This window comes from Penicillium hordei, assembly GCF_028827395.1.
Source record: "Penicillium hordei strain IBT 12815 chromosome Unknown utg000001l_segment0_segment0, whole genome shotgun sequence".
In the NCBI taxonomy this organism is placed as follows: Eukaryota; Fungi; Ascomycota; class Eurotiomycetes; order Eurotiales; family Aspergillaceae; genus Penicillium; species Penicillium hordei.
Window position 1 is genome coordinate 8,765,747 of NW_026623142.1, and position 11,140 is coordinate 8,776,886.

The 11,140-nt window shown below is 46.6% G+C and overlaps 4 protein-coding genes across 4 annotated transcripts; 3 read left to right on the plus strand and 1 right to left on the minus strand.

Annotated features, from left to right (window-relative positions):
• Window positions 1–1,892: 1,892 nt before the first annotated feature.
• On the plus strand, window positions 1,893–2,539 carry N7537_003318 (formate/nitrite transporter family protein; the record flags this gene model as incomplete). The annotated part of the gene is made up of 3 exons (XM_056894376.1): window positions 1,893–2,171; window positions 2,241–2,361; window positions 2,421–2,539. Coding segments are annotated over 3 exons (519 nt in total), but the record flags the coding sequence as incomplete, so codon positions are not given.
• A 1,075-nt stretch (window positions 2,540–3,614) lies between these two features.
• Window positions 3,615–4,956, plus strand: N7537_003319 (TauD/TfdA family dioxygenase; the record flags this gene model as incomplete). The annotated part of the gene is made up of 3 exons (XM_056894377.1): window positions 3,615–3,911; window positions 3,970–4,235; window positions 4,293–4,956. The coding sequence occupies 3 exons, from the start codon at window positions 3,615–3,617 to the stop codon at window positions 4,954–4,956; spliced, it is 1,227 nt and encodes a 408-aa protein (XP_056759372.1).
• A 199-nt stretch (window positions 4,957–5,155) lies between these two features.
• On the minus strand, window positions 5,156–7,583 carry N7537_003320 (fungal specific transcription factor domain-containing protein; the record flags this gene model as incomplete). The annotated part of the gene is made up of 8 exons (XM_056894378.1): window positions 5,156–5,564; window positions 5,619–5,728; window positions 5,798–6,353; window positions 6,409–6,857; window positions 6,909–7,047; window positions 7,098–7,286; window positions 7,338–7,525; window positions 7,551–7,583. 8 exons carry the CDS (start codon window positions 7,581–7,583, stop codon window positions 5,156–5,158), a joined length of 2,073 nt encoding a protein of 690 aa, XP_056759373.1.
• Window positions 7,584–9,001: 1,418 nt separating this feature from the next.
• N7537_003321 (Winged helix-turn-helix transcription repressor DNA-binding) lies at window positions 9,002–10,671 on the plus strand (the record flags this gene model as incomplete). Its single annotated transcript, XM_056894379.1, has 6 exons — window positions 9,002–9,066; window positions 9,117–9,898; window positions 9,948–10,211; window positions 10,265–10,429; window positions 10,479–10,565; window positions 10,615–10,671. Exons 1-6 carry the CDS (start codon window positions 9,024–9,026, stop codon window positions 10,669–10,671), a joined length of 1,398 nt encoding a protein of 465 aa, XP_056759374.1. The 5' UTR covers window positions 9,002–9,023.
• Window positions 10,672–11,140: the final 469 nt, after the last annotated feature.

Below are 11,140 nucleotides of genomic sequence, written 5' to 3' on the forward strand. Positions count from 1 at the left end.
TGATCAGTAGTCTCCCCGGAACCGCCCGCCCAACCCGATGTTAGTGATTGCTCTTGTTCAAGCCAAGCACGAAGCTCAGTCGCGGTCCTGTTCACAAGATTTTTGGAAAACGCTGGTCAGATTGTCAACCCTTTTTGTTTATTCAGCCTGTCAAGGGGAAAGTACTCAATCACGGTGTCTCTGTCCTTCATTGTTTCCACTGGGGAACTGTCCTGATGAGAACTGGTGAGCAGCATCGATTTGGCTAGTAAGAGTTTATCGTTTGGAAACTTCAATTTGACGTCACAGCGGCGGAAGCACATAGGGAAAGCCCTGGAAGCATTCTAAGGGTACTATGTCACGACGGCAAGGTCCCGAGTCATCTTCAATCAATCAATCAAAATTCAAGTAACCTGTTGCAGTCTAACTAGTTGCGTATGACTACACAGGCGCTTCATCCAACCGAAGCAAGAACTGGAAGCCAAACGCCGAGTTGGGACCCTATAGTGCTCTCTGGGAGCATACAGATGATGATCGCAAAGAGTGTGGAACCACCTATATCCCGTAAATTCCACAAACCCATACCTATACACAACAAAAATTAACATATAATGACTGCCCTGGAGTGCACCTTCCATCTTCCAACTCCCACACCTTTTCTCTCACCCTCTCTCCTCTTCTCCATATTGCCCCTGGCCTCTCCCTCAGTTTCACTTGATAATGAGTTTGTCTTGGCCAGTTGATTGGCATAGTTGTCGACATTAGCTAAGTTCCTCGTTTCATTTGTCATCATTGGCTAATACCCATCGTCTTCTACATCTACAGGTTCATGGCTGTAAGGCCTATCAGTTCTAATCGTCGTCTTCCTCCGTCCTCCACGAGTCCTACATATTAAAACTACCAAAGGAAAGCTGTTTGATGCATAAAGTTGACCACGTAGCGCGTGGCCTGTGGGTTTGATATGATTTTGTCATAGTCTATCTCAGTGATTCTGACTACCCAGAGCTGCTACCACAACCTCGTGCGCGGAATGATACACCGTGGGCACTACATAAGGATATCATTTGGTGTTTGTGAGCCCTCGTCACAACTGCACCGGTCTGTCTCGGCTGCCTTGATTTTGAACAAGAAGTGTCGAGGTCCGATCCTCATTATCCGCATCTGGATCAGAATTGGACATGAGCTCGTCTACCAGCCCGTAGAGTCTAACAGGCGGATTATTGGTTCACCCGTTCCGCCCCCGGTCGCAACTCCTATCCCCGCACCAAGATGGGCTGCGCTTTTCGCTTCATCGGCACATTCACTGCCGTCCCGAGGCCATCTTGGACGCCTTACATAACCTTGGAACGTGGCTACCTGGACAGGCGGGTTCCAGTGAACTGACACCCCCCTAGACAGGTCCCTCCTAAGGTCCCGAAATGGCGACCTACTATGCAATGTACAGTGTAACTAACTAAATACAAATTATGTAGTTAGCACATGTAGCATTTACCATTACCTACGTATCCAATATAAATATCGGTCCGCGGAGATGTAGGATCGACAAATCCTTATCTTGCCAAGACCCTTAATTCTGATAACTCATTCTCTCTTGACTCGGTAGATCTTTGCAGTGTGAACATGCGCGCTAGTCTGTCATCCTGTTAAGACGCTTACTTCTTATCTAAGGTTTAATGATCGTCATAACTTTGGATTTGAAGTAGCTAAGTGCGGGAGCTATTGGCATGTAACCATGCTAGGGGGATTTGCGCCGAGGTGCGAGAGATAAGCTATCCATTGCACCAGCAAGGGAACTCTAGAGACAAAAGGATATATTTCCCTGGCTCTCCCGAGTTGTATGCATCTCTTCCGCGGAAGGATTGCTACCAATTGAACCAATATCTCCAACTGATTGCGATTGTCTTCTAATCAAAATGACTTTCGATGCCTTCTCTCCTCACGAGGTGATTGAGGCCATCTCAAAATTAGGTGCACATAAGGGGAATATGCGGCTAGACAAGGTGCTTTTTAGTGCGGTGTCAGCTGGCTGTTTGCTTGCATTCGCTTGCGGGACTACTCTTAGTACCACTGCCGCACCCTGGTTTCAAGACAATGCCCCGGGTCTGATACGAACTATCGGTGCCTTGGTGTTTCCTTACGGTTTGTGTATGATCCTCCTAACAAGTGCAGACCTTTGCACCGGATCTTTTATGGTATGATTACCTACACAACAGATATGGTTACCTTGGTGCGAGCCGTCAAGTGACTAACGTGCATACTAGTTTACTACGGTGGCAGTCCTCCACCGGCGCTTGCCATGGTCAAAAATGTTGATTCACTGGGCTGTGACATTCATCGGCAACTTTGCTGGGTCGCTATTTGTTGTGGCTATCATCTTCGGTTGTATGGGAATTCTATTCTCCCCTATTGCTGTAAAACAATATGACTAATGTTGGACACAGATGGAAATGTTTTTTCCGCCGAGCCGTTTAGGTCCGTTGTTATTTCTTTTGCCACAAAAAAGCAGGTCACACCTGATTTCCACATGATACTCCTACGTGGTATTGGATGTAACTGGCTAGTATGTTTAGCTTGCTTTTTTGGTATCCAAGGGCGTGATCTGGCTTCCAAAGTGATAGGAATTTGGTTGCCCACGTTCGCTTTTGTTTCCCTGGGCTTCGATCATGTCGTTGCAAACATGACATTTATTCCATTGGGTATCTGGCTTGGAGCACCACAGATTACAATTGGCTTATATATATGGAAAGGTATCATCCCTACCTTGTTAGGGAATATCATCGGCGGAGGTATATTTTGTGGTCAGTACCGCCATCCATATTCGCACATAAAGCCTCTAAACTGATGAAAACCCTAGGGACTTACTATTGGTACATGTTACTTCTCGATCTCAACACCCTACCTTTGTATGGCAAGGAGAGAGCTCGGAGTAGCTCATTGAAGTCAGTGTCGTGCTCAGACCGAGCGAGCACTAAGCGACCGGACCTTGAGGCATCGGCTGGAGGTTTTGGTGACTCAAACCTACATATAAATGAGTAGAAGGGATATTCAAGTGAGATGGAATATAATAATGTATCTAATTAATTATGTAAATCGCAATCTCGATCGGAGTTTGAGAAATTTGTTTATTATAGCACGTGCGTCGGTGTACTACGTTCTAAATTCAGTGAGGACTGGGACAGCGCCGATCGATTTCTTTTTGCTCCCATTTCTCTGACTTGCTAAGACTTGCGATTGTATGGATGCATATTGCGTGATGCTAGCTGTGACATATATCCGGTTTATTAGCCGACAAGCCGTGACAGCAAACCGGGGGTTTCGAGTTGCTTACCTTATTAAATGCAGATAGGATTAGTTGTTGCTTGGAGTGTTACCACGGTATATGTATTCTCCATGTGGTTGAGAAATTCGAAGTAAACTTACAAGGTAAGGAAAGAGGTACAACCAGCAATGAAGCGAGAGGCCGAAACCGATCGGCACGACCACCCGACTACATCCCACTCGGGGACGCAAAGGGATAGCATATATATCAATCAGAACCTATTCCTGACGATAAGACAAACTCTTCATTTAGGAACTCTAGCAAATAGATTCCTACACTGAAGGTATCATTCGTTTATATAAATTCTCATTTAACCATGGCCCCCGGATTAGTGGAAGCTACTGGTTTACAGACTTTGTCGAGCCCCGTCAATCTATCTGTATTTCCAGATGGATTCAAAACATCCGGCCAACACCCGCCGATATATTCACTGGTTCGGCCATATGCCGATTTCCCCAAGACCCATACCGGGCCTACAGTGTGGAAAGCCGAGGACTATCGCGAGCATCCTGAGCTTTGGACGCATCGATTCACCGCAGAGGAAATTGCAGAGATCAGCGATGCTGCAGATCAGTTTACACAAACTGGAACAACTTTAACTGGAATATCAAAGGTATGGCTATGCACAAACATATGATGGACACGACGAGTAGGAACTAACTTGTCTACAGACGACCTTTCCTTTGCCCAATTTGTCCCAGCGGCTGGAAGAGCTTAAGCAAGATCTGATCAATGGGAAAGGATTCTTTCGTTTTAGAGGACTTCCTGTTCAGAAGTGGGATCTTCAGAAATGCGCAACAGCCTATATGGGCCTTGGCACATACTTAGGCTACTTCGTCAGTCAAAACGGCCGCGGTCATGTCCTTGGTCATGTCAAGGATTTAGGAGAAGATCCGACTAAAACCGACAGTGTTCGAATCTACCGAACGAATGCTCGGTATATAATTAATTCTACTTAAACTAACCAGTGGATCAAAGCTAACCTTTTCACTAGTCAATACTTCCACACGGATGGAGCCGATCTTGTTGGGCTCCTTTGTATCGCCAAATCTCTGTCTGGCGGGGAGTCTGACATTGCATCCACGCACCATGTATTCAATGTCTTACAGGGGAGAGATCCCGATGTGACACGAACACTATGCGAACCCAACTGGTACTTCGACCGGAAGGGTGAGACTTCCGACGGCGAAGAAGGCTGGATTCGAGGTAGCATCTTTTATCTCGAAAACGATAACGACATCTCTAGCCAACGAGTCTACGCAAGGTTCGACCCTATGAACGTGACATCGTTAGCACGTTTCAACTCGGGGCCTGATGCATGCATACCCCCTTTGTCAGACAGACAAAAGCACGCCCTGGAGGTATTCGAGAAGACCTGCGCTGAGGTATCGCTACATATGATTCTAGCTCCAGGTGATATTCAATTCCTGAGTAATACACATGTCTTCCATGCACGAACAGCCTACACGGATCATCCACCTGGGGCAGTTGATGAAGACGGCCGGCCTGCCCGACGACGACATTTGATGCGACTTTGGCTGTCGGCACCAGAATCAGAAGGAGGATGGAAGCTGCCGTACCACGATACTTTGGAGAAGAAACGAGGAGGTATACAGGTTAACGACACTCCTCCTGTCTGCCCCTTAGACGCGGAGTAAACATGTAGATCGCTGTATCAATTTTACTAAACGTTTTGACATATGTATCATTGCAAGGTATTAATGTTTTTCATTTCACAGAAGCAAATCCGGTGTTGCACTGATGATGATTAAAGTGTTTCTTTTAAACACCCGCTCCCCAAAAGGAGATCGTCACATGTGTACAATAAATATAAAAATCAAATATGACCCAAAGCTGTCAGTTTTGCTGGGGAAATGGAAACACAGGCAGCCAGGGTTGTGTATGAGTCACGGGATATCCACCTGCCCATGGCAATAGTCCAGCTCCCTCCGTTCCTGAGCCAACTGCCGTGTCTGCGGGCTGCCATGCCCATCCAAGATCTGACATAAATAAAGTTTGTAGCTCCTCAAGGCTCGGTTGGTCAACTTCTAACTCAGGGTGACCGTCCTCTGCGACAGAGTTGCCAACAACTTCGCAGGGAGAATGATCAACATCCCCTGCACTCTTAGCTTTAGGTATCGCCGTAGTGCCCGCCCTTTCGGGGGCATGTCGCTCCGGTATAGATTTGCGTGCCATTCGGAAAATTGTGAGCGGATTGAGTACGTAGTCCGGCGCACTTTGAGCTGGAGTTTCTCGGGAGTTGTTACTGTAATCCATGGTTAGCAAATAAAGACCATATCCAGCAAACAGCCACGATTACCTAGTCTCTTCCTCCTCATTTGACTGATACGGGTCATCGGGTATGATGTTTTGGGAGACCAACTCGGACTCGATACCAGAACGATCAAGCATTGTTTCCGCTGCGGAGGACTGGGATGTCCAAAAGATAGTTTAGCACAATTCAAATTGGGGACTGTGAACAGAGAATGGCCGACTAACAAGTGAGGTGGCGATTGCATTGAATGATCCCATTAACTTCAGTGCGTTGATGTTACTGCGAAGAAGGGGAATGGCAGCTAGTGCAAGAGCCTTTGCATTATCTGAATGTGGATCTAGGATTTGAGTCAAATGATACACCATGATCCGGCAGCTGTCATAGGCGATGGTGGGAATCCAGGAGTCTGCCAACATTTGAGGACCATGTGCAGCCACCTGACCAATAATAGTTGCCAAAGCCCGAGCTGCATCGAAGAGAACTTGCTGCAGATGTCTAAGGAAGTCCCCCTGTTCAGGAGGGAAGTCGAAAGCGGCCCGGAGTTTGTAAAGAGCTGGGGCGCCTAATCGATATAGGTCGCAGACGGTTTGATAGTGGGCGCAATGGAGTAAACACAGTGCGCCTAACTGCGAACTATCTTTGCGAATGTATATTGCATCGGGTGTAAATTGTAGACTTGCTGGTAGAGACTCATGCCATGCCCGGCAATCTGAATCTAAAAGCGCAAATTCCGATGCAGGGTCCCACGGAACCATAGCGTCTCCCAAGTGCTTGATGTATCTTGTTCAATGTCAGGTTTAGGGAAACGAAAAAGTATATTTGATGCTATAAATACCTTAGAACCCTTTTGCGGATTGAGATATGTCGAATAAAATACGCCATTATCCCCATGTTGGGCAAGAGAGTCTTTGTATCTAAATCTTCCGGCAGGATTTTGAGCCAACTTCCAGGATATAAAGTTTCTGTAAGGCAGGGGACTTTCTGAATGAAGTTGCGTTCGTTACAGGGAAGTTGAATCTTGATATCCCTTTCATCCATGAGTGTCAGCTGGTCTACGCCGCTGCCAACAAGTGCATCCATTATATAGCAGCTCCACATCAACCGCCGACGGGACTCTTTTGCTGTGACTGGAAGACCGTTATCGGTATCCTGGCACAGGATGTCAGTGTTGTATTCTAGATTGATCTGTAGCGCCTGAGTCATGCGTGTAGTGAGTCCACTCAGCATGAACGCGTTGGCAAAGTTCCCCAATCGAACCGCATAATCATGAAGTAGAACGGCCGCCTTGCTAGATCATCAGTTTCAGAATCAAAATAGGCTTAGTTCAGAGCGCACCATAAGACTTTCAATTGTCACACGATCTATTCTTTCAAGAATAAGACTTTGGGCAGTTTTAGCCCATTGGGTGCCTGCAAGAAGGACGAATTTGGGCTCAAGCGGAGCTGTTGTCTCGCTATATGACAGAGTGTAAAACCTTCAAGAGATAAGCTCAGTGAACTCTGCTTTCGAGTTGGCCGGGCTTACTGGGCTCCCAATGCACAAATAACGTGTAAAAGGGCATGATTGTGGTGGTTCGAAATTTCTCCATCCAATTGTTGTAGGAAAGAAGGTTTATGGATAAAGGCAAAGGCACGCAGAGGGTGGATGTTGATAAAATACTGTTCGACTAGCATCGCGATTCTTGATGGGTTGGGAAGGTGTTGGGTAGTCAGCCTGCAGCTAGTGAGCAGAGGTGTAATATATAGGAAAAGATTCGTAGCTCACCAGTCCAGTGGAGATGACGAACTCCCGGTTTCCACCAGGGGAAATTCCTGTGTCATAGACGACGTCTGCATTAAGCTAGATGGGCTGGATGGCGTCTGGTCAAAAGGCCGTTCAGGCATGGAGGGTAGGGATGGAGAGAAGTCCCCCTTGTCTGTTGGGGTCGCGTTGACTCTGCGCACCCAAGTGGGCTGTGTAGACTCGGCGTAAACACACTCGTTTGAACATTTCCAACGGCATCGTTGACATGGTTGCTCACCGGAGCATTTGGTCTTGGAGGCACGACATGCTGTGCAAGACCGATATGTCCTTTTCCCTCTCCCAGAATCTCCTTGGTCTGTTACACCTCCGGTTGTTTGAGACCTCAGCGGCGTTGCGTAGCCAGAACAGACCAGTCGCAATCGAGCACAGTTGCCGCATTCGTCAGGCTTTTCATCACATTTAACCTATAACATTGCCATTGCATGTGTTAGAATCCTAAGTCCTCGGGGGTAGAAAGATAACTTCTCACCTTTCGGGCACGACACGTACGACAGCCTACACATATTAGGAGGGTGACAAATCCATGGATCCTGCCGAGAAAATGACTCACCAAACCGTGATCGCGATGTTTTTTTATTCGAACCCATGCTAATGAGGGGGTTAACAATCTAGTAGTGTCATGAACATTCAGAGGGTTGGGATTATCGATCGGCTAATGTGATGGCGGGACATGCAAGTCGAATGACGAAATCCCCGAAGATGTGGGGAAGACCCATTTCTAGAAAGAGCTTAGCGTCTATGATATGATGTACATGTACACATCAATAACCATAAGATTAAGATCATCTTATACTTCTATTATGCACAAACTATGCCCTAGATCTGACTTCTGTTTTCGGGATTAGGGTCTGTGGATGTATCTTTCGACTTTTGTGCATGGTGTTTACCGGCCAGTTCTTTTCAAGTTCAAGCAAAACAATGCATTTCAACGAGAATACTAAGTATCAGGAGCAAAAAAAAAGAAAAGTTCTCATAAAACCCCAGATCGTCACGCATTAGGGCAAATTTTGGTCACAGCATAAGTAGACGGAAATGTTACCTTATAAGGAATACCAGAATGGCCTGGACAGAAGGTACTTACAAAAGGCGACAAAAAAGCCACATCATGAGTGAGAATAAGTATCCAATCGAAGTCGACGGCAATTCTAAATAATCTATTGGTATTGGTGCGGAAATGTACCGATGTGAAGTACATTTTGTATTCGTCTGTGGATTTTCCAAGGTTAGTCCACGGGCCGTCCCTGTGCATACCGAACTTGTGGATGGGGGTTTATACAGGTACCCATGGGCAACCTAGATGTGGGTACATAGGTAAAGAGCACGGATCAGCTGCCCTCCACAGTACTAAACTCCTCAAAAACATCTGGATATGAATTTCACAAGATTGAAGTCATATCAATTCCTCCCCAATATCACAGTGGTCAGGCAGTGGACAGAACAGAAATATCAAAATACGGCAAACATGGCAAACGCCACAAACACGACAAAGACGCCACCCGTACAAACATAGAAAACACCTCAAACCTGACAAACACAGCAAACATAATATCAGGCTCCAGGGGCCGCCCCCACGCAAACTATCCTTCCTCCCGAAATAATCCGTTTTGCACTGTCAATTATCACGAAGTCGGTTTTCTTCATGTCAACATGGGCTCCAAAACAGCGGAAAATGAGAGCCAAGGGGGTGGTAGTAAGTCTTATACCGATCGAACTCCATCGAAGTCGGCTGACATTTGGCAGATGCTCCTTCCAGCTCAACCAAGGCAAATGTCACTGGTGGAGAACCACGAGGCGCCCATTGGTCCCGGGATGGTGATGGCACACTTGGAGAAGGAGATGGAGATGACGATGCTGATGGGGACGATATCCCCTGCGCTCTTACCTTGCCGTTGAACTCGCAAACTGCACCCTCAACAATTTCGAAAAAGAAACGCAAGAGGCCCAAGAAGAAATCTTCCGTGTTGAAGCAATCTTCACCACCGCGAATTCCTCTAGCCGATCTCTTCCCTAATCGCCGGTATCCACATGGCGAGGCTCAACTTTATGAGCCTTTGGTTGAAATTACGACCCGTACCCCCGCCGAGGAAGTCCGATACCAGTCTCGTCATCACATTGAAGATGATACCTTTTTGAATGACTACCGGAAGGCTGCGGAGGTACACCGCCAAGTCCGACGTTGGACACAAGAGAGTGTTCATCCGGGCCAAACTCTGACGGAGATTGCAGTGGGAATCGAGGATGGCGTGAGAGCGTTGCTCGACAATGCAGGCCTTGATACTGGACAAGGTCTCACATCTGGACTAGGCTTCCCTACGGGCTTGTCACTCAACAATTGTGTTGCACACTACACGCCTAACCCGGGCCAAAAGGATGTGGTCCTTGACTCAAGTGATGTCATGAAGGTCGATTTTGGCGTTCACATAAATGGTTGGATTGTTGACAGTGCTTTCACAATGTCATTTGACCCAACCTATGATAATCTGCTTGCCGCTGTCAAGGACGCGACAAATACTGGCATCAAGGTAAACAATCCTTGGGGTTCAAGCTAGACTTAACGCTGACCACTTCTAGACTGCGGGAGTTGATGTCCGTATCAGCGATGTCAGCGCTGCCATACAGGAAGCCATGGAAAGCTACGAGGTTGATATCAATGGTCGGACTTTCCCTGTCAAGGCGGTGCGCAACATCACTGGGCACAATATCGAGCAATATCGCATTCACGCCGGGAAATCTATACCATTCGTTAAGAACAATGACAACACCAAGATGGAACCTGGGGAGATATTTGCCATTGAAACATTTGGAACGACTGGTCGTGGCTATCTCTTTGATGGAGTAGGTTTCATCCTCCTTGCCTGTAGTCATCACATACTCACGCAATTCTTTAGCCTGGGGTCTATGGTTACGGTAAAGACCCAACCGCACCAAAAAGAATCAAATCGCACCTTGCCAGTGCAAAATCTCTATATCAGAAAATCAACGAAAATTTTGGTTCCCTTGTCTTCTGTCGCCGCTACCTTGAACGGCTTGGCGTCGAACGTTATCTGGCTGGTGTGAGTCTTGATATCTCCTAAAAGATGACCAGGTGCTTACAGTGAACAGATGAACAACCTTGTTTCTAATGGGTATGTCGAGGTCTACCAACCTCTGATGGACGTCAAAGGATCGTATTCCGCTCAATTTGAACATGTGTGTGGGCCTTCTTTACAAACCAAACTGCGATGCTGAACCTTTCTAGACAATTCTGCTGCGAGAATCATCCAAAGAAGTGATCAGTCGTGGAGATGACTATTGAGGTCACTTCAGCGCATCACGGAAAGTGTAGCCTTCACAAATTTTTTTTTATAGTTTTCTACTTCAATCGCTATTCAACATAGCTTTCACTGCACACTCCTATACGATACTCATCTCTTGGTGTTCATTCAACATGGCATAATCGTATCTGGAGTCAAGTCGATTGCTTCGTTTCATAAATTGTTACCTACAAGCACTATTACTGGTCTGATTCACAATATTCCCCATCTACACAACTAATTATCTGTATGAGGGTAAAAAGCCTATTTACAAATTTGATTATATACGCACACGGGCTAAGGTAGGGTACTAACTGTTGTGGTACGCGGCCTTAGGCCTAACTCTATTACCGACCATATTGTTACGATATAACCAGACGTGGCTTAGGGCTTAGGGCTTAGGGGTTTTAGGGTTAGGGGTTTTAGGGTTAGGGGTTTTAGGGTTAGGGGTTTAGGGTTAGGGTTTAGGGT